The sequence below is a fragment of the Etheostoma cragini genome, chromosome 3 (genome assembly GCF_013103735.1).
Source record: "Etheostoma cragini isolate CJK2018 chromosome 3, CSU_Ecrag_1.0, whole genome shotgun sequence".
NCBI classification, from domain to species: domain Eukaryota; kingdom Metazoa; phylum Chordata; class Actinopteri; order Perciformes; family Percidae; genus Etheostoma; species Etheostoma cragini.
The window spans coordinates 199,877-223,030 of record NC_048409.1 but is presented as its reverse complement, the minus strand read 5'-3'; the positions used below and the strand labels follow the sequence as shown (position 1 = coordinate 223,030).

At 39.7% G+C, this 23,154-nt stretch overlaps 2 protein-coding genes across 7 annotated transcripts in view; both read right to left on the bottom strand.

Annotated features, from left to right (window-relative positions):
- The window catches only part of tiam1b (TIAM Rac1 associated GEF 1b), a 53,350-nt gene extending 52,509 nt beyond the window's left edge, over positions 1-841 (bottom strand). For 2 of the 3 annotated variants that reach the window (XM_034865584.1, XM_034865603.1), the window contains exon 1: positions 684-841. The gene's annotated coding sequence lies outside the window, so the exon portion shown is untranslated. Of the gene's footprint in view, positions 1-297; positions 548-683 lie in introns of those variants that run through there. The other variant, XM_034865590.1, reaches the window with a different exon arrangement.
- LOC117940274 (SR-related and CTD-associated factor 4-like) overlaps positions 1-23,154 on the bottom strand; it is a 36,580-nt gene that overhangs the window by 6,499 nt on the left and 6,927 nt on the right. The window contains exons 10-18 of one of the 4 annotated variants that reach the window (XM_034865619.1): positions 22,852-22,935; positions 22,263-22,348; positions 19,498-19,679; positions 18,684-18,784; positions 18,465-18,578; positions 17,254-17,410; positions 17,049-17,143; positions 2,601-2,739; positions 1,913-2,358 (exon numbers count right to left, since the gene is read on the bottom strand). In XM_034865619.1, the coding sequence (XP_034721510.1) occupies positions 1,925-2,358; positions 2,601-2,739; positions 17,049-17,143; positions 17,254-17,410; positions 18,465-18,578; positions 18,684-18,784; positions 19,498-19,679; positions 22,263-22,348; positions 22,852-22,935 (1,392 nt within the window). In that variant the 3' untranslated portion in view covers positions 1,913-1,924. Of the gene's footprint in view, positions 1-1,329; positions 2,359-2,600; positions 2,740-17,048; positions 17,144-17,253; positions 17,411-18,464; positions 18,579-18,683; positions 18,785-19,497; positions 19,680-22,262; positions 22,349-22,851; positions 22,936-23,154 lie in introns of those variants that run through there. The other 3 variants (XM_034865617.1, XM_034865623.1, XM_034865630.1) reach the window with 3 other exon arrangements.

The following is a 23,154-nucleotide window of genomic DNA, read 5'->3' as shown; positions in this document are numbered from 1 at the left end:
TGCTGATCACAGCCACACGTATGAATATAGACATATGACAGGAAGACGTCAGGATGCTGATCACAGCCACACGTATGAGTATAGACATATGACAGGAAGACGCCACCTCCAGCAGCACACTATGGCAGTGACGCTGCAACTAACTTGACACCATAAGGTCATAGGAACGCAGCTGCGCAAATACGCTCTGTCCTTTCAGTCATACATTCAGAAAATACATTCATGTCAAATACAGCCGGGTAACAGCCCGGGGCGTCTGGGGCCACATTAAATGACCCGGCTTCGTGCATAGCCTACCATTTACCGCACTGAGGTTCTCCACGGCTGCTCCTCTCCCCCCAACAGCACAGCCTAATGACCGAGGAGGCGTTCAAACACTTCCCAGGTGGCTCGGCGAGTCCGGAGGGCTGCGTGTCCTGTTAACCAAGCATGCTACTCCACCAACAGCCGTGATTCAGGCTACACGACCACCGACGTCTGACAGAATGAACCGACACAAGATGCGCCGCCTATCGGCCTTCGACGCCCCCCGTCAGCCCCATAGACAGTTAAAGCCCTCGCGAACTTGTATGATTGAGTGCCGCGGTCATGCGTACGGACGGCGCTAGGACCACACGGAAGCATGATGGGACATGATGCGTATCAGGACTAAGACAGCATGCCTCTTGCTTCTCTTTACGTACCTGTCCGCGCCACTTTCGGGATCCGGCTGCTTGCGACCGGATGTTCATCAAATGTTCGTGTTTCCATCCGTGCCCCTGGGTCCTGGCGCCTCTCCAAGGTCTGCCAATCCACGGACCAAGCGTCTTGTTACCCCAGCGCGGAGAGGGGCGGAGCCCACGGTCCACGGAGACGGCGTGCCAGTAGACCATGAGGATGCCACTTCTTTCTTCTCGGAGCCAATCACTGCCCGTGTGAACCGAGCAGTAGTAGAAGCTGAGAGGGTTTAGTTTTAGAAAGACGGGAGCAAACACTGATCAATAATAATCAGATCAATAAGGTGCCGGCTCCTTGGTGCAGGCTGGCCTCCCATCACATGCACATACTCAACCCATCTATGTGAATGTGAAGGAGACTGAAGGCTGCTCTGAAGAACAAAACAGATAAATGGCTTCATAATGGTTTATGCAGCTATAATAAGTCATATCATTATCAAAATCCCATAACTATAGTTTAATATAAGACATAAAGTAAATTGCATATCACTATTTATAATTAGCCACCCACAGAAAATGTCTGATGGCTGTTTGCTAAGGGAAGTCATAGTATGCAGGAATGCTTATCCTCCCAACAAACCAGAGATTAAAAATGTCAAATGAAAGGGCCTGATCAGATGGTTGTACCTCTTTTTAATATTCACTGCACATGATCCTATAAGGTGTGACCTTAATGTACATCAGAGGTTGGCCATGGTAACATGGTTGACTCTACCCTCTACTGGCCGGACATGAAATCATCTCATTCAAATGAAATCCAACTTTTCTGGTGAGGGATTAAACATTAGTGTGTTACAAAGGCATTTTACTAAAAACAAAATACCAAAAAGGTATGAATTATAATGATTTGAAGATATTTACTGTATCCTTCCATACACAAAAACTGTGGTGAGGGAACAAGCTAAAAAATACAGACTTTGCCTTTGTTTTCACCTCCATCTACTAATTTAAGCATAAACTAAACAACTTCACATATACAAAAAGATAGCAAACAGCTACAAGCACATCCATTATTTACAGCAGAGTCTCTTCTGTGGTCACTTTGTAGGAGCATGGACCACATTCACAACAACGACGACTGTTTTTCATTCAGGTTCTGGTGGTGTTAAATAGAGTCTGAACACAGCTTTATGCACCTCCAATTGTTCACAGCAGTCCTTGTTGATCCAGGTGTCCTGATACTTACGTCACAGTGATTCAGCTGACCTCTACCATCTCCCTCTGTGGAAGGGTGGGCACCCAAACCCTGGCCTCCCATTTCGGAAATGCCTCCCTTCTCTGCCATCCATGCCCTCGGGTCCCATTGAAGGATGTCGATGGAAAGGAGGGCCACGAGGAGGAAAGGGCATAGGCATTCTGAACCTATCTGGTGGGAACATGGGTCCCCTAGGCATCATTTGCAGGGGCATGTGTGGCATGTTTGGAGGCGAGAGGAATGGAGCTAGATGAGGATTTGGCATGCCGGGAGGGGGCTGCAGTGGTGGCATACCCGGTCTGGGACCCTGCAGGACTCCGGGGCCTGGCATGGTTATCACCGGTGCTCCAGGAGACCCCAGGTGGTTGTCCCTGACCGGATCTGAGGGTGTGCCTTTGTCTCCTTTAGAATCCTTGCGGGATTCTTCTGGATGTTTAATACTTCCTGCTGCAAAAGAGGATAAGATAAGGTTATCGATCCCTCGTGGTAAATTAAGTATTGTGGCAGCACAAATGAAAAAGAGAGCAGAAAGCAAATGTTTGAATAGTACCATCAAGCCGACGTCAGTGACAACACTGCAGCATAGATCTGTTCCTTTGATCATGAAGTCCAACATGACTGCACTCTCGTCTCCCCTTTTGCTGATAGTTGAAAAATGCACCCTATTTTCTTCTATAAAGATGGCTTACCTGGTGCCAACTTTGTAGGGCCAAACTCCGTGGGGAGGAAAGGAGCTCCTCCTGGAGGCATGGATGTAGGGGACAGCATGATGGGGCCGGGAAAAGCAGCTGGACTCCTGATGGGTACGGCCTGTTGAACCAGTGGCACCTGGAAGACAAAGAAACACAATGGCATCGTCGTAAAGATTAAAGTAAATGTGTCTTTGTCTGTGTGTGTGCGTGTGGTGGTGGGGGGGGGGGGGGGGGGGGGGGGGGGGTTCCAGGCTTTATCCCAGCACTGTACATCCAGGCTAAGATTAAAGTAAAATGTGAAACAAAGCTTTGCTTAAGTAATGAACTGAAAGCAAAACTGTATTAACATCTTCTGATTGCATCCCATGTGTATTCATCTTTGTCACATTTTGTGAAGTAAAAAAATCTTTTGAGCTTTTTTTTTCTCCAGTATTTCTTAAAGTTTCCCAAACATTTTCCATTAAAAAAAAAAAAAAAAAATGTATTTATTGATTTTTTTTGTACATTTAACAATAAAATGTATAGTACACATAGCACACTACAGGCATTATGAGCATGTTATCTCATTTGGACAAAACAGAAAAAAAAACAAACTATCAGTCCAGCTAGTTACCACTCCGACCATCCACATCCATGTGGATATTCTCAAGGAAATTGAAGAAAAGGCTTGAAATATTCAATTAAGCATTTTTAAGTGGCTGAATGTTCTCAATCCCACATTGCTGGAGTACAGAATAGTCAGGTGATGCATGTGTCACTACATGCATCAGTACTAATACACACAGACAGAATGAGATGCACGTTTGCTCAGGACAGTGGTCGTGGTTGCAGTTTTGTTTAAAATTACTTAATCACATCATCAAAGACCATCATATATACACTACGCATTTTATAAACACTACAATCACACACAGTTGTGAATAGACATGAAACAATAAACTTCTGAAGAACTGGCGGGGGGGGGGGGTTTGCCATTATGGAGGCTTTTTGTTGCAGCAAACCTGAGAGTTGCAATTATACTTATATACATAATACCACTAAACAACCAAAATGTTGATTTGAAAAAGTTTCAGAGCTACAGCCAATACAATGGCTTTGCTTTAAGGTCAAAGTAAAGGTAGATGCCTGGGCATCTACCTTTACACATCAGGGATGTGTTTGAGTGCCTGAGAGGGGACGGGACGGGACGGGACGGGATTGGATGGGACAGGACAGGAATAAAAAAGAAAAGAAACCACACACAAATTTGAACTGAGACAAACCACCACGACCTTTAATTAAAGTGTTACATGTTTTGATCCCTCTATTGATCCATTAGGCCTGGGGTCTCCAATTAACTAATTAATAATTAATTAATAATTAACTCCTATGCACAAGTATCTTGCTGAGTAGGAAAACTACTCACTATCACCTCATATCTGATGTCTCTTCACTGGCTGCCAATTAAATTTAGCATTTAATACAAGATCATCCGTAAGGCTTCGAGAGGTCTTGCTCCAGATTTTATTGTTGAACTAATAATACCATATACCTCTGCTAGACCCTCATACATACTTTGTACCTCATACAAAACTGAAAACACAAAAGGACTGTCCCGGCTCCCAGGCTGTGGAAGTCTCCCCTGGGCCAGCTCAGCCAAGTCTCTGAGATGTTTTAGTCTTAGCTGGCGACCCATCTCGTTTGGGTTTGATGCATGAGCTCAATTTTGAGTAGTGACACATCTAATTGTTCTGATGTAATCTTTGTGCTGTACTGGTCTTTTGTTCTTTTAACCTTTTTATCTTTTGTAAAGCACTTTGAATCTTAGGCTTTAAAAGGATAGACATGCAACAATGGAGAAATACATGTTACAGCATATATTGTTATTACATAATACATGCTACAGCATGTATTATTACATAATAATACCAACTGCATTTTATCAATGACATACTACTGATACTAATCCAACTTTAAATGTATAGAATAGAACTTACAGAATACAGTACAGCATGTACACTAATATCTGTGACAAGTTGACAGTGTTTGCAAAAAAAAGGTTATACTGTAGTTATAATTTAAAAGTCAGAATGACTAAAGTGAGTCGTCAAATCAAGGTGAAATCGTCACACATATCAAATGTTTAAGAAACATATTCATAATGCTTTAATGTGCTGTACCAGTTACTGCATGACTTCACTTTCTGGTTATTTACTTGGATGAGAGGTAGAATTCGGTTAGTTTAAACATTTATGTAAGTCCACTGATTCATGCATTTAACTCAAAAAGCTCATTAAATTTCAATTTTCTACGGATGGAAACCATATGTCATGCATTTAACCTACAACCCAAAATCTATCATTAACACAAATCCCATTTCTTTACACAAATGCATGCCAACTGTTGGCCAGACTCAGTGAGCACATCAATGTAAAACTGAGCCTAGCAGCTGCTGCCAGGTGGTCATCTAAAGTTTCTGTCCTTGCTGCCAGAGCTGGCTGTGGGTACGCAGACTACAGAGCAGATTCACCTACAGACCTGCTTCCTTATATATCCTTTAAAATGGGACTGACTGAGCGGCCTCCCAGTGCGTAGCATCAGGACAACAAATACACAAAAGACCCCCCTACAGATTCATGGGTTCAAAAATAAGCAACAACAGATTATGCTCACATTGAAAGCCCCTATTTCTGTTGCACTTGATCTTAATCACACGTATGGAGTGTGAAAAGCAAAACGCAATATACATAGATGAGTCACAAATACTTATCTTTTTTTTTTTTTACAATGCTACAGCTCACGAAAGGTTTCCCTGGCAATGTCCGAAAAGGTTGAAGTGACAGAACCATAGGCAACCGTTCTGAAATATTACTTTCAGTAATTTAATTAACACCCAACCAGGACTGTACTCGGCAAGGTGTGTCTTACCTGTTATGCATACATGTACACACATCAGCCTATTATACCTTGCCATTTTTGAATGCAATATTGAAAGGGTATATTTGAATTTATTAAGGTATAAATTCAAATAATTTACATAATTTAAGTGATAAAATCACACACATACACACACAACTAGGACTATAAACAGAGTTTGAAGGCACTATAGCTACAGTTAGAAAATTTTTACTTTGGTATTTTAACAATTTTCAGCAGGTTTGTTCATTGTTCTACAAACAAACACGTATTCCATCATAGTAATTAGAAAAGCTATTGACAACATAGTGCTGATGTAATTTATCCCTCATCACAATATGTTTGATTAGTAAAAAATAGGCACAGACAGCCAATATACTTACTTCTATATTTCAAGAGAGAATTTGGGGACTCCCCAGTTATTTCAACAATCTTTTGTTCCTGGAACTCAGTGGCCAACAGAGGAACTGCAGGTAAAGCACTTCTTCTCTTGATTCAGTATTTGAGAGAGGGGGTTATCATTTGATCCATCACTAGCCTTACTCAGGTCAGTAAGTCAACTAGTTCTGATATTTCAAGTTTTGTCATCATATTGGGTAATAAGGATATACATCTGTTTTGGTCAGATCTTTTGAATGCAACCAAAAACAGTAGCCAGCAGCCGTTGTATAAACAGATTGGCGTTTACTACTTAGTTGACTGTTAAACTCACTCCAGAATAGAGTGATGCTCGATCACCAGCCTATCATTTTGATATTTGTCTATCTTTGCTAAAATGGCTAATTAGTGATGGCAAGGTGTACACTTTTGTCTGCTACAATGTTCATTTTGATACTGACATTAGGAGTCTCCAAAGTTGGACAAATGCTACACATAGTGGCTTTAAGTTTGCCACTTGCACACTAGTGAAGCTCATTTGAAGGGCCGAAGCACTGAGGGAGGGGATGTCTTTTCCTTAGCTATGTCTTCATTTTTCTCAAGCAGCTCTCAAACTACAATTCTTTTTTTTTTACTTGATGTGTGACCCAAACAAAGTTTTACATAATTGTTCATTTAATGGCAGAAAGAAAGTCCTTGCACTAGATTATTTTAAATCACTACTTGAATAATATAATTTAACTACTTGCTGCAAAGAAATCATAGGAAACATGAAAGTGCTGCATGATGAGGAGAATATGTAATTGTGATTATTTTTGACTGATATTGTGATTGCAATGATTCTCAATATTGAAGGAAATGATCTTGTTTGTATTATTTACAATTATATTTTCATAACTTACTAATCATAAATCCTAATTAAAAATGATGTGTGATTTTTGTGAGGATCTTTGTGAGGAACAAAGTTGTTTTCCGTAGTCTGTAGAATAACACTTGTAGGCCGGGATGTCTCTGCAGCAACACAACACCTCATTCACAACGGTTTGACACATAGTTGCCTTGAACAAATGTTGTGCTCCTCTGCGATTCCGATATTACACTAGTCCACATTGCAATTTCCATAAAATTGCAATTAATCTTGCTGCCCTAAACTTTGACAGTACATAAAACAACCTGTCATTTTGTACATAAGCTGAATATGTCATGCAATATAACTACTAATGTATAATAGAAACAGAACTCTGGGGAAAGCAACAGATGGGTCTGCTCTTACCCTGGTGTTCACTCCATCTGCAGCAAATATGACAGAAAATAGGACGTCTGCTGCTCCATTTTTCCTGCAGGTTATTTCCACATAGGAAACCCCACGTGCAGGCAGCTGGGCATTAGATCTGTGATCAAGATCCATCATCTGTGATGGGTATCAACTCAGTGCTTTCACTCGGCAATTTAGTTCCTTTGTTTATACCTGCCACTTAGAAGACACGTGAAAAGACGGTAATGCTGCAGCTCTACAATAACCCGCCTTTAGAGCTTAATAGGTTAGATTAAGTTATACATGAGTAAACAAATGTCATGGAAACCAACAAATCCCTTTTATTATGAATGAGCCTTTCATTACCTTCCAACCCTTTCACAGCATCATCCACGAGTGGAAATCCCTACATCCAAAGAACATTTCTCTAACACTCACCTTTGTGAGGCCTCATGTGTCTGATGTAAGTGAAGAATTTTCCTCTTTCCTTGAAATGTCACTTCACTTGAAAACAACTGAAAGAAGAAAACTGCTCAGTTGACATTATAATCCATGTTAATGACTGAGCTATGTGGACCTATTCAGTGCATGTGAGAATGCTCCAGAGGGCTAAGAGTCAGACCTCTCATGTCTACAATATGTAAAAAAAAAGGAGCTTTTTTTCATGGTTTTAAAACATGACACATCACATCTCTTTTGATTACGTTCACAAATATTTAATTTCTATTCTAAGCACAGGCTAAAGGACGTAAAAAATGTGTAATTAATATAATTTAGAATACCTTAAGTTTAGCATAAATGAATTCAAATTAAGCATTCATCAAAGTGAAATTATTTGAAACAGGTATTTCTTTAAACAAAAAAAATGTGGTTGAGAGTGGTGACATTGTTTTTCATATATTCATTTTGTTTAAGTTGAGTGTCAGTCCTTTAAAACTGACAAATTGATCAAGAAAAAATTGATACTTTAATAATCTGAAAACTAAATGTCCAACTGAGAAATGCAAGTACTTTATGCTGTGAGAGCTTTACTGGGTTATTTTACTGCTGCATACGGAAGTTTATTTGCATTATACATTGGCCTAAATTAGAAACGCAACACTTTTGTTTTTGTCCCCATTTTTCATGAGCTGAACTCAGTTGAAGACTTTTTCTATGTGCGCAAAAGGTTTATTTCTCTCAAATATAGTTTACAAATCTGTTAGTGTGCACTTCTCCTTGGTGAGGCATATCAAGATGCTGATTAGACAGCAGGACTATCACACAGGTGTTCCTTAGGCTGGCCACAATAAAAGGCCACTCTAATATGTGCAGATTTACTGTAATACTTTTTTGGGGTCTCTCTCTCTCTCACACCTGCAAGGTGGATGGATTATCTCAGCAAAGGAGAAGCGCTCACTAACAGATTTGTGAACATTTGAGAGAAACAAGCCTTTTGTGTATGTAGAAAGTCTTAGAGCTGAGTTCAGCCCATGAAAAATAAGCGCACCAACTAAAGTGTTGCGTTTATAATTTTTTTCAGTGTATATGTCCTTTAACTGCATAATTACACAATCACAATGTTCCATGATTTAATGTTTTGATGCCGACACAAGCTGGTTTTAAAAGTTTGTTTGCAGGCCAATTTCGCGATTTGTTTTATTCTTAATACAACTAAGTGTTGAAAGGGGTTCACACAAGGCTCAAACTATTTTAGAAAGAAGGTTGGAGTTATGAAATGTGCTCCCTGTGTTAACTGCACATACGTCCTGTTTGCATTCTCTGTAATTAAATCCTTGTTTATGGTGGGCTAAATGTGCAGTAAAAACTTTTAATCCTTGACTTCCACCTTGATTTTTTTTTTTTTTTTTACCTTGTCCACTTCATTCCGACGGCTGGCAACATTTTGTGTTGTATCCACTTTACTTCAAAATGCCGGGTAACCTGTAGAAGCAATGGCTAATAGTTGTACTGGAAAGATCCTGTTACGTCTGTTTAGTTAATTATCCATAAAACATTGATAAATCAGATACCAAACATAGACCCTGGGATGCAAACAGCCTGCAAAAAGGACATTTAGGAAATTTTAATTTTCTGATCTTCGAATGAAACAGACCCAATTGTCTTCAAACATTACAATCGCAGCCAGTTTGGTAGGTTATATTTACCATCTGTCATGAGACTAGGCAAGGTAGGAGGTCAAGTAATGTATGCAAGATAAGAGCCCATTGACTTGGCCTTGGGACTAAGAAGATGTTTGGCAGGAAACCAATATCAAAACCTTACAAAGCTTGGTTCTAAAACCTAGCGTAAAAAAGGCAACAATTCGGAAACTTAACTACGGCACGGGATCCAGGGAGGAAAAACTTCTCAAACATCTTTTAACATTATAAACGTAAATCGAGCATCTTAATCATGTCTGAGATAAAAATATGGAATAGGGGAAAATATATACAGTATGCCCTTCTTTTGTTTTTAAATTATTGTGGAACTATTATGCAAGAGGTGAAAAAAGTGGCACAGGCTTCGTCAACCCCACTGTGTTGAGCAGACATGGCCTGAACAGTTCAATTCATCTGCATGTTCAGGAGCATCATTTCTTTGCTGGCACTGCTTAGCCATGCACCTCTTTTGTGCCACTTCTTCTCCTCCACTCCCTCTCTGCGCCTGACAGTGAAACTCCATTCTTTTAGCATAACACACACTGGCCACCTCAAGTTATTCAAGGTTTTATTTGACACCTGTACCACATGCCAAACATGCCATACAGACAGAAGAGCAAGTCAAGGTAGAGTATCTGGGACTTTCCCATCCAAAGAGCAAATATGAGAAAATTGCAGCTTTTTGGAATGTTGACGCACATTGATGTTGGAAACGGCGGAATGTCTTGACAGGTAACCGTGCCCAGATGCCATTGGTGTGGGATTATGTAGATACATACATAAACAATGGTGTGTTTTGATGCGTGTCATCCAATATAGCCTGAGTTGCTTTCAAAGCTCAATTGATGTGGATAATGTTATAAGTAGCAGCGTAAGGGTTTTCCTCAGTTTGCATTACTATCTGAGTAGCCAAACGTGTGGTCAAGTAATACAGCAATAGGTACAAGCTTGTCCGGGATTCGCACCGGCAGAATGACGAACATTAATATGCAGGTACAAGGTAGGAAAAAGAACTTCAGATCTACACAACTCATGTGGGTCGCAAGCCCGACACACCAGCCAGACGGCTGAGCGTCAGCAGAAAATGAAAAGTGGCAGCTGATTGGACGAACGCATAACGTGGGTCTCCAGAAATTCACAGCCAGACTGTCATGGCAGCGTATTCTTGTTTCTGAAAACCTTTTAAGGAAAGTTCGGCCGTGCAGAGACTGAATCTGTCTTCATTTTAGATCCACTAAGACCACTTTAAAAGATTTGTCAGATTTTGAGAGAATCTAGTCACGCTCAACCTCCTCCTCATTTCCGGATTCGCACCCCACCAATCAGATTGGTCATTTGAGTCTGACTGCCGGCAGAGGCCGCCCTCTAACTGAGCATGTCAAGTTGGCCAAAATGAAGGCCAACGGCCCCTCCGGACCTCTCCGGATGGACGACCGCAGGGAAAACACCAATCAGACTCAAGTCACCGATCTCGCCAGACTGTCTGACGGCAGAACATCAGGTTGGTGTGTCACGGCTCTTACATCCAAAATAAAGTGAATTTGCCAAAGAGTATGAGGTAAGTATTATTTGCAGGCATTAAAAGTAGTTAGCCTCATGAAGTTCTCAAAAGCCATGTCTTAAATCCAAAGAATTCAAACCTGTGGATTACCTTTTAAAACAAGAAATTCCAATGGTCATGTGGGTATGTAGGATGCCTGACAAAGAACCTTTTGTAGTGATTGGACGAAAAAAAATTATACAAAACTAAAGGGGTAGCGCTCAAGATTTACAAGGCTGCAAATGCAGATTTCTGTAAAATCCCATAATGCACAGAATCAGAGGGACATTTGCTAAAACAGGGAAGCTTTAAACAACTTAAGTGTAAATAATTTTGAATTTCACATTTTCTATGATTCCCCTCAAAAAAAGGCTGTCATACACAATGATTGGACAAAAATCTGGCAGCTCTTTGCCTGTAGATAAAAATTAAAATTAAAAAAACTACATACATACACTAGCATACACAAGCCTCTCACCCCCCTTTAAGTGGCACTCCCTAATGCCGGCCTTCGACGAAAAGAATTTCAAGTGATTTTCCTTTTCCAGGTCAAATTATCAATATCGGAATCAAATCATGAGTTATGGTGTGCTCCCATGATCTCGATTGTTAGGTGGTCATAAAACTCAAAAAAGACCCACCTACAAAAATCAACATCACCAAGAATACTGCTGCCTCGGTCGGTTTGTTTGTGTTACTGTGTGACCGAACTAACCATTTAAAAAAAAAAAAAAAAAATAGTCAGAGCATGAATATATATAACGGCTTCAGTTCCCTGTTGTATACAGGCTTGTAAAGCAGTATAAAAAAGTTAATATAGCATATACAAACTGATATTTTTTAGGTGGGCCTTTTTTTAAATTTATTTTTAAAGATGGCTAAATTACATTTTGCTGCCGCCCCCCTCAACAGCTGTTTCTTAGGTGGACTGCCTTTTAATGTAGGTACACCAAGTCCCTGATACAAAGTCCGATCCATCCCTTTAAGTCTTTGTCTCGTCCAGATTTTCCAACAATATATTAAACATGTTTAATATCATAAGTTGTCAGTCTTGCCTCACGCAAATAGGGAAGTTCAATGACGTGAACGTTGTAAACAACCAATAGGTGCGCTCTTTCCAGCACCAAACAGAATGCAGCAAACCGGTTCGACAGTAGACATGACAGGGACTCCATGAACAGGTTTTGGTTCTCTTGTACTGTGGGAAAAGAGGGTGGGGGGGGGACTGGGGAAATTGTGGAGTTAAGAAGAGTGCCTCCTTAATGTTCCATCTATCTCTACAACAATAGAGTGGAAACCAACCAGGGTCTCTTTTTGTCTGGTTTTTAGAACAAACCACTGTAGAGACAAGGGCAGCTGTGGCCAAAAGTTGCTTGTTTCTGCCCTGTTGCTCAGTTTTTGTTCTTGTAGATTTCCCCCAGGAGCAGGTTGGGAAATTATATCAAAATGATTTCAGCTGTACTCTTGGAATCAGTGAACCTGCAAGATTCCCAGTCTTTGGAAAATCTTATAGTCCAACTAAAAACTGTTTGACCTATGACACATCCTCTTTAGATTTTAAAGCGTTATATGTATGAATCTTTTCAAAGTCTTCTAGTTTATGGTAGGCTTAAAGGTGTGCTGACAAAATTTCACTGGACTACACATACAGTAGAAAACTGATATATATATTTTTTTTCAAACAGCCAAAAGTGCTTAATTGAAATGAACCATTGGCCTTTTGCTTCAGTGTCAATTTTATATTATTTGTATGAAGTGACCGTAAATAAGCTAGGAGGGTAAACATGACGGCAAAGTGTGCCGTCTACTGGTCATGTTGCATGTTATTATTCACAGACATCTGTGGCAAACACAACATGCATGTGGCTTGACAACTATGAACTGTACTTTTGCCTAAGGTCTAAAACACTACATATTCAAAGAAGAGGATTGGGTGAGTTTACACAGCAAAAATGTTTAGACCCAGAAAATAAATTAAGTACGAGCCCCTTGGACGATATGCTGCTCAATGAGCAAACAAAACGGTCTGGGAAGGTGTCAAAGTATAAAGGTTCTCTGCTCACTGATCTGGCACTACAAATTAAATCAAAAAAGTAGAACAAGGATCAACTTGTGCATCTTTCACAGCTTTAAAGGTCAAGTTTAGCCCCAAATTCAATACATCTTTTTTGTGTAACATGATTGAACAGGCAGACATTTGGGCAAATCACTTTTCAATTTAATTCATTAGAGCAAAAAAATAATAATAATAATAATTTCAGGTGCTGATGTTAAAATGTTCAATCTAGCAGCTCCATGGAATATCACTATATAAAAACATCTAGACCCCAAACTATTACATAGCAGACTAATTTGTGTTGTCTTGGGTACAGAGACAAATATCCTCAGTTTGGGGAACACAAAGTACTAACTCTTTAGAAAATGATCCTCAAAATTAGCAAAAGGGTAGTTTTATTTTTTTCTTCCACTTGGTCTTTTTATATTTTTTAATATATTTTATTGAAAAAAAGTTTAAACCTCAACATAAACAAGTCAAACAAATGTCTCTAAACTTCAGTAATAGTCGGTTGGCCACATTTTTTACTGCTCTTTTAAGGCATGCCAAAGAAACACTGACAGCCTAACAATTGAGTCAGAAGTAAGCATGGTTAATTCAGTAATAAATGACCAAAAACAGGATTGTAGAATTCTGGAAAGCATTTGCCAATACCTAACCCTATGGTACAAGAGTGGTTAAAGTGGTTTAGTTGTTAAGGATTTTGAATTTTTTCCTTAATAATTTTATCAACAACACACACTTAAACTGGTCCAAGAAAAAGAAAAGCAGAGATAACTGAAACCTGCTGTATATACTGCAGTACATGGACACAGAGTCATGACGAACTGCTTTTTTATGGTTGGTAGGCAAAATTCCCCTTGCCGAAAAAACAACAACAAATCTAAACAAACTCAAAAATAATGTATTCTGTCCAGTTTTCATTACCGGTTTGGCACAACACTGAGCATAAATTGCTAACAATGCTGTTGGCTTACCTTGTCTCCCACTGGGACACTTCTTCCCAATCGGGTCTTTAAGTCCCGCCAGCAGCCAACAGTCAGATACTCTCGACCAAAAGGCATGTGAGCAACTTTTCTTTACAGCGACATATGGCAGACAGTCCAGCTGGATGGTGATTTTTAAACCTAGTTTGTTAACCATTTATTTTATTCAGCTTTTGTTCATCAGGACATTTTTACTTGCTTTAACATTTTAAAGGTCCAGTGACATGGTGCTTTCTGGTTGCTTTTATATAGGCCCTAGTGGTCCCGTAATACTGGATCTGAGGTCTCTTTTATATGGACCTTAGTGGTCCCTAATACTGTATCTGAAGTCTCTTTTACATGGACCTTAGTGGTCCCTAATACTGTATCTGAAGTCTCCTTTATATAGACCTTAGTGCTCCCCTAATACTGTCTCTGAAGTCTCTTTTATATGGACCTTAGTGGTCCCTAATACTGTATCTAAAGTCTCTTTTATATAGACCTTAGTGGTCCCTAATACTGTATCTGAAGTCTCTTTTATATAGACATTAGTGCTCCCCTAATACTGTCTCTGAAGTCTCTTTTATATAGACCTTAGTGGTCCCTAATACTGTATCTGAAGTCTCTTTTATATAGACCTTAGTGGTCCCTAATACTGTATCTGGAGTCTCTTTTATATAGACCTTAGTGGTCCCTAATACTGTATCTAAAGTCTCTTTTATATAGACCTTAGTGGTCCCTAATACTGTATCTGAAGTCTCTTTTATATAGACATTAGTTGTTTGAAAGCCATGATGTCTCATTTTCTCAAAGGCAGAGCAGGATACCCAGGGCCTGGTTTACACCTATCACCATTTCTAGCTACCGGGGGGGCAATAGGCAGGCTGGGGTAACTCATATTAATAAAAAAAAAAAAAAAAAAAAAAGTGATATTTTCATTCCATAGGAATTTCACAAAACTGCTAATTAAAACTAAGATTTGGATTTCATATTTGGTAATCACCTGTACTGTCACATGTGTGCTGTAATTGAGTCTTTTCAAGCTCAACATTAGTTTTACATCCATGTGTTTAGGGTTCCCATCAATTGCAACCAAAACACAACCAAGAAGCTGATACTATTTAACCATTGAAATGTATTGTTGGGTAATTCAGCCACTGGTGGGTTGATAAGGGGAAAAAAATGTAATTAGATGTTAAAATTAATCATTCTATACACAATAACTGATAACTCTGCCAAACCCGGACATTCTGTATAATAGAGCTCAGATACTAAAATGAGAGAAAGGATCACGTAAAATGCTTCCCTCTACACATACCACAGTAATTAAAGTTTTTTGATATTCCCACTTTATTTGAATGTATTATACTGCACAGTACAAGATTACTGAGTGTAGATGCAAATATATTGCAAAGAAAAAGGAGAAACGCAGGAAAAAAGCATTGCTGTATTTACTTCCTATCAGCAGAGGAGCTTATCTGACTTGTGGCAAAGTGTATCAAAATCCCCTAAATTACTCCTGTCTGCTTATTTGGTGACTCTGAAACAACCCTCATTATGCATACAAAGACCTAAGTGACATGCTGACAACCCCTCTTATAGACTAAATAATCTGATATTCAATTAGGACAGAAACTTGAAAATGTCTATTTTCATGAAAGTTTAATTCATCACTTCATTATAAACTTATCCCATGTCTGTTTCACACACTTTGACTGAGAATTTTTTAAAGCACTTTGGCAGTAACTTGTAACATGTAACAATTTAGGCTGTATGACCTCTTTGAGACACTTTCACATCAAGTTCTTGTCTGTTTCTCCGTTGGGTTGGATCAGAGAATTAATACATCTGCTATCTGCAATTGTCTGAATCTATCCAATTTATATCATAAACAAAATATTTTTCTTGATATTTTAGCTTCATCAGCATTCAATGTAATAACACAATAATTAACTTTTACACAAACAAATTGCATGCTATTGTGTGACTATTCAAGTAATCTTCCATAGGTGTATGTTTCATCCAAAGCATTTGTCAACTCCAGTAATACTTCAGTGGTAAAGATGTGACCCATGGAGCGCACAAGCCCACAAACATACACACAAAGCCAAATACTGGCCAACAGGTACATTTGCATCCCCCTTTTTGAACTCAAGTCTGCTGTCAGCTGTCACTAGTGCCATTCGTTTTATCTTGGCCCCGAGATCAACAGCCTATTTAATCTTAGCCTAGTGTAAACTAGACAAGATAGTGTAAATCAATCATTTAAAAAGTAGATGCTAACAGTACTGACCCAGCCAGTGGATGAAGCATCACTAATGATTAAGCATTAGCCTAAGTTATATTCTACCAGAGTTTTACATCTGTTTTGGCAAGATCTTTGTTTGAAATGTCAGTTAGTCTGTCAGTTAGTTAAATTCACCAATAACTAGGGTTGAAACACTCTTTTCATTATTGTTTTATCTGCCGATAAAAGCCTATAAAACATCAGGAAAAAAAGCATAAAAACATATCCCATCAAAAATTCTTCAAGTCCAAGGTGATGTTTTTAAATGTCTTATTGATCCATAACCCAAAGATATTTGGTTTATTATTATATAAAACAGAGAAAAGCAAAAATATCCATATCATAGTGGCTGAAAACAGCAATTTCTGTCACTTTTGCATAATATATTACTAAACGATTAGTCTACTAATCATTGCCGCTCTACTAATAACACGGAAGAGGCAGCAATAATGTGACAGTGATTATGTATGGACTACCATAGGCTGAGCACCAATTTCCAGAATAACATTGATTTTACCAAAGGAGGTATTAGCTGTCCCAGTACACAATTTAAATTTACACTTTTCAGCAGATTAGGACAGGTATTTTCCCTGGCCCATGGTACAAGTCCTGATGAAAACTATCAGAAGCTAAGTATGCCTTACATCTTGATTTGCAGAGTATTTCTCACCGAATGGGTTCTTTAGATGCAGTATTTAACATTGTAATGTATGGAACTATCACAAAAAATGTAATTCAGTGTATTTTTTTTAAGATAAGATGAGAGAGTGGTTAAGATAAGCTCCTATACTCATATGCAAAACAAATTTATTTTCCCTCCACAAGAAAGATTGTGAAGTAAGCTTCCAACACCAAGGCCATTATACCAATAAAGTAGTAACACTTGTAATATCAAAAGAAAGGTGTTTAAAGACTGCATGAGCATTACCTGAATGTGAGCAGTGACGGTTCCATCTGCTGGTACACTTTCCAGTGCTCCATTTACAGCTGCCTGCTTATTGAGGTCCTTGCTATGATTCCACTCTGTGCATAATGAAAAATAACATAAGGAAAACCATTTCTCACTGCCCGCAGTGAAATTCAGTGAGATGCAGTGAATCTTGGCCAAGTTTATGAAATGGGTAAATGTTTACCTGGATTTAGTGTGTCTGCGTCCAGTATACCCCCTTCCCGATAGCTCTCCAACTCCTCCACTTTGACTTTGCTCCAGGGGATGTAGGTAACTCCTCGCTCCACATCCCAGAACTTTTTGTGCGCTGATTTTATACCTTTGTTCAAAGCCCAAGCAATCTAGGCAAGAATAACATTAGCTATGATCAAGTTAACAATCACAACTAAAACGAGTCACAAAACTAGAGATGCCCTGATCACGTTTTTAGCCTCTAGTACCAACTGCCAATCCTCAATGAGCAATATCTGCCGATAGAGGGCCAGTGGCAATCATTTTTTTCTGTTGTTTTGGTAAGTTATAGCAGCTGATATAGTTGTGTAAAGTATTTGGCAGTTTGCCTGTTTGTCTGGTTTGCACCAGAGTACTATATAATGGTGTGTCAATCTTTAGTAGACCTATGAATAAAAATCACAAATCAGTCTAGTTCCTTATACCCTAATTGTTGGAGCATTCTTTCCCTTAGAAAGGAAAGGTGGGAGAGAAATGGGGGATGACATGCAGAGATGGGGGATGTTTTTTTTTATATCAACGTTACAAATCTGTCTTTATTCCAGATCGACAACAGTCCCTTTTTTGTCAGCTTTTTAGAGGTGGAAGCCCTGCTTTTCCAAAGTCCCTGCAACGCTACCAGGATGACTTGCACGGCTGTTCCTATAGAAATGAATAGGGACACACTCCCCAGACAGGCGGGTGGTCTTTACAATGTTTAAGTGAGCATCCTGTCACAACAAAAATCATAATTAGGCACCAAAACCACATTATCGTTGCTTGTGTTACTATCAGCCGTTTGGATGCCACATTTTTCCCCCCTCACTCTCCGCTTTGAGCTTAAAGTTGTCATGCTCAGCTGGGTGGCTACCCTTCAACTATGTTTTGTGTGTAGAAGTGTGCAAAGTGTGCTGGCCAATAAGGCGGATGAGAGGCACCCACAGGATGGACTTCACTTCACTCCACATAAATGCGAAGTTAGGCACAGGCACGCAGTTGTTGCTCTTGGCCAAGTGTTTACATATGTGTGTGTAGAAGAAGGCGACTAGAAGCTATTAATGGCAAGCCCCCGATTATGCGTTTTTAGTCAATATCGGCTTATAGTGATCGGCAGTTGATCAATCAGGGCATCCCTACACAGAACCAATATCAAACTGAAAATAAAAGCAAACTGTGGATATGTACCTTAACGGGTTTCTGATTGACTTTGTATGACCCCCTACTGAGTTTGTTCAAGGCTGTATTAGCATCTTGTCTGTGAACCATAACAATGTAGGCACAACCCCTCGGAGGAATCATCTGCACATTGAGAAAGAAAAAGATAGTAGTGCAAAATACTTGATAGCATTATCTGAAGACCACAGAGAATCACACGTATCTTTGACATAAATATGCCATACTTACATTGATGGACTCAATCTGGCCAAATTCTTCCAAAAGGGACATCACGTCGGACTGCTGAGTTTTTTTGTCTAGTTGTCCAACCCAAAGTGTAGTGCTGCAAACTAAAAGCAAAATATAATAAGTAACTGCTTTTTTTTTTTAATTTATACTGGTATGTGTTATGTATAGTGTTGACTTTGAATTTATGGCTGAGCTGTAGAGCTGTAACGATATGCAAAACTAAACCGAAATCGTGACACTCAGATCAATGAACTTGTGGGCGGCTTGAGAAGGCAGAATTGAGACCCACCCCTTCCAACTCCCAGTTCTCCTTCCCTTCCAGATTCAATGCTACCACATCATTAAATTACAATTAGTATTAGTCCTTTTGGTGCCTTAACCATGTTTTGTGTGGTAAATTTAAACAACTGTAAAGATGACTAAAAGCAAAAGGAGGGGGACAAGTAAGGCTAACAGGGGCGTAATGTTACAAATGGCCGCTGTTCTGACTCTGCTTGGATCTGTGTCCTGACGGTTCAGGAAACTGCCATTAGAGTCCTTAGGACCGGAGTTAAGTGCTGACCAGGATGGTTGCTAGCTGGCTTGGGTCTGACTGTGGATGTGTCCCCGGGGCTGTAATGGTAGTGGATGGTTGCTAGCTGGCTGGGGGCGGACTGTGGATGTGTCCCCGGGGCTGTAATGATAGTGGATGGTTGCTAGCTGGCTGGAGGCTGACTGTCACTACAACTTGCATGTAGTAGTGATTCCAGCAGTTTTGTGTACTGTTAAGCATCATATATGACATTCACAGGTTTGTTTCCGATGTTGCACTTACCACTGAGTGTCTGGCTCTTTATGCTGGGAAGACCTTTCTGTCTGCGTTCCCTGTCCTTTTCTCTTTCAATCTTGTCGTGAGAACCCGAGCGAGATCTGCGGCGCTGTTCCCTGGAGCGAGAGCGTCGATGTCTTGATCTTTTTGAGCAGGAAGAAGATCTTGATCTTTTTCTCCTGGGAGATCTGAAACACAAAGGATTGAACCAGCTGAAAAGGGGAACTTGCAGTGGCGGCTCGCCGCAGCAAAATTTCTGCCACCACAACATCAGAAGCAGAGCAGACGCACGATGTAGTTGCGGCTGCCTTTTAAATGATCCTGTCGACTTAATGCATCCCCCGTTGGTTGGAATTTACAATTTAACAAGTAGAACTATTCAGGGGTTATTGGGCCCGTCCAGTTTAACGCCACATACTGTTGTGTTGATGTAGTTTATTGTCAACGAGTTTGCTTTCTTCATTGTCAACTATTAAACAAACAGCTTTGCCAAAAACGCCAGTTCAGTGGGTCCATTCTGATTGGACAACGTTCAACTTGTCAGATCTGTCGGCTCATTGTCCTGATATCAAACATCTGGAAACATTAAAACGGTAAGTGAGTCAGTGTAGTATAATATAAGTAGTCATTTGGGATTTGGGGGTTGGTCTTATTAAATTCATTTTGTAGGCCTGTTGTAGAGGTTAAGAAGTGCACTATAGTTCCTCAAAGAATACAGTTCAATCACGAGTGAAAATAAGCCTCATTGTGTGTGAATAGAGGTGAATAATGTGTTTGTGTTCTAGTGACGTATTAGTTGCGCTTCATACATAAAACATTTGGCAGTGGGGTCCACTGCTCTTCGTGGTGCATCGACTATTGCAACAGATAAGATAATTTACATAAACAAATGTTAAAACAGGCTTTGTTAAGTGTGAACATGTGCCTAATTAAAATTGAGAAAAAGGACTGTACTTGATTTGTAAAAAGGTTTTCGCAAGTGTTAATGTGTTGCCCAATAACACCTATTACAAACACAGCTGTATTTGATAACACCTAACTGAAATCTGCACATCTGTCTGTGATGAGCATAGCTTCTTAAGCCTGGGACACACCATCCCGACATGAGAATACTACTGGCAGCGAGGCACGGCCCCTCATCCGTGTCTTGGGGGGGGAAAAATGTACTTAAACACATGGCAAAAAACAACAGCCACAGCCAACCTGCGCATACGTTTTGCGCCTGCGTAAGAGTAAATAATTCTCCATACCAGCAGGTAGGACTAGTCTGCATTAGTCATTTTAAAAAAGAGCTACAAAACTGGATTTAAAACCGTTGCTATGATACATAAAATAAAGCATTGTTGCCCACCTGAATTTTGTTAATTGGTCACTTCATTGTGAAATTGTTTAGCCATCTGCTGATGGTCAGCCAGCGGCAGCACGAGGTCTACGGTCCCTCCTCTCCCCACCGGGAAGCAAGCAGACGCCGGGAGACGGCTAGCCAAATTTAGCTTGTTGTTCCCCTAAGCTGTCATCCATTCTGCCCGGCAAAGAAGTCTGCGGGAGGGACCAAGCAGCTCGCTCTAACCAGCTACCTAGCGGCTGGCTGACTAGTTACTAAGCTTGCTAATTCCATCATGCTTGAATGCTACACTGGTTAATGTTACAGAAAATAAAACGAACAAAGTTGTCACTCATTTGTTGACCTATGTGTTTCCTATGCTGTGAGAGAGTGTGAATAAAAGTTTGTAAAATTGTACTTTTGGGGTCTCTGGTTATAGGACATTAATCTAATTTGATTATTTAGTAATGTGTATGTATGTAGATCTTTTAAAAAGACATGTTACCAATATACCTAAACAAGTAGTTTTGTATCTCATATGTAGGGCTGCACAATTAATCAAATTTCGATCACAATTTTGACTTTCCATGATCAAATTTGCCTGATCGCTTGATTTTTGTTTTTAAAGCGTCATTTCATAGAGCGCTCCGTTTTTTTTGCATAGCGCATCTATTGCTCCGAAGAGTAACATCGTGTGAGACGGAGCTGCTGGACCTGGGCCAGAGATGGGACCCATGGCCAGAATATTATAGTTCATAAAAATGCAACGCAGTGACGATACAGACATTTCATACACACCGCCATTTGACCCGTGCCTGACCCGTTCATAATGATCAGCCGTCGCTCTGTGAGTAGCACTCCCTCTCTCTCCCTAGCTCTTTTAATCAGTTATTGTAGAACACAAGTGACGGAGCTTTAAAAAAAAAAAAAAGGTTTAAAATCCTACGCTATTTATTTCAGATAGTTAATTTTCATTTCCATGTGTTGCAGCTGTATGTCTATCCAACATCCAACTTCAACAGAAGAAGAATGTAACATAATATGAATGTGAAAGCAGTTATAAACTATTACATTTGTTTTGGTTAAAATAAACAAATAATTGTGATCACAACATTGATCAAAATAATCGTGATTATTATTTTGGCAATAATCATGCAGCCCTACTCATATGTTTGCCCTTTTATGGACATAATTTACAAAAAAAGAGATATTCAAATAGTTAAAATAGTATTCAAATTCTGCGTGTGCCTTATTTTGTGTTGCTGACCAGCCAATCGGAGTGATCCATCCTTTGATGTTCAACATTCTGAATCAGCGGGAAAAATGCCGGTGAAGGTTGACTAGTGCCAGCGGTACAGTACACACTGAAACACCTACGTCAGCAGACGCTAACTGTCGGCCCAACTTTGGCTGACGGCTGTACGGGTTAGTGTGTCAGAAATTTTACCTTGAACCAGATCTGGATCTTGATCTCCTGCTATAGCCTCTGTGTCTGCCCTCCCGCCTCATAGAGGAGTCCTCTCTTGAATTTCCCTATTAGACAATGATGAGATGTCAACCTTATTTTCTAAAACGAAAGATTAGGGTTCCAGGTACACATTTAAAAAATGTACACTACAGACTGAAATTCAAACGTGGGAAAACACAGAAACGTTTCTACCAATTGAGGCAGCATAGCATTGACTTTTTTTTTTTTTCAAACTGTCATGCACCAAAAAGGTGCCCATCCCAAACGGGCTTAAACGACATTAAACTAGAGCAATGACATACTGGGAGCAAAAGAACAAATTATACACTTTCATACGAATGCATATAAAAGCAAATATAAAACATAATCCTTCTCCTTAGACATTACAGCTATAAAACATAACTTAAGCACAACTGAGGCAGTCTGTGTGTTTGTACTAGGGAGAAAAACAAACTTATTAAAATAGTGGCTTCAATCTCGTTACACAGGTATTACACATGTGTATAATGACAATAAAGGCATTCTATTCTATAAATCTGGATAAACGACACCGGGTTTCAAGATTTACCCTTGAGTGTGAATAAGCCTCATTTAAGGAGTGGTATCCATCGAGCATCATATGATGTTCACCATGGCTCATCCCTTCACCGTGCTGAGGAATGACAAAGAGACAACCACACAAGACCGTTCAAAAACAGTTAACACGGGTTCAGTGATCACATTTTAATTGAAGGCTGCAGCACCAAACATTTGATCCTTTGCATCCATTTTGAGCATATATTATTTAAACTATACGTCTGGCTTGACACCACAGAGCATTATGATAAAAACAATCTGCATCAAGTAATTTGTGGACAGCATGCTGGTATTA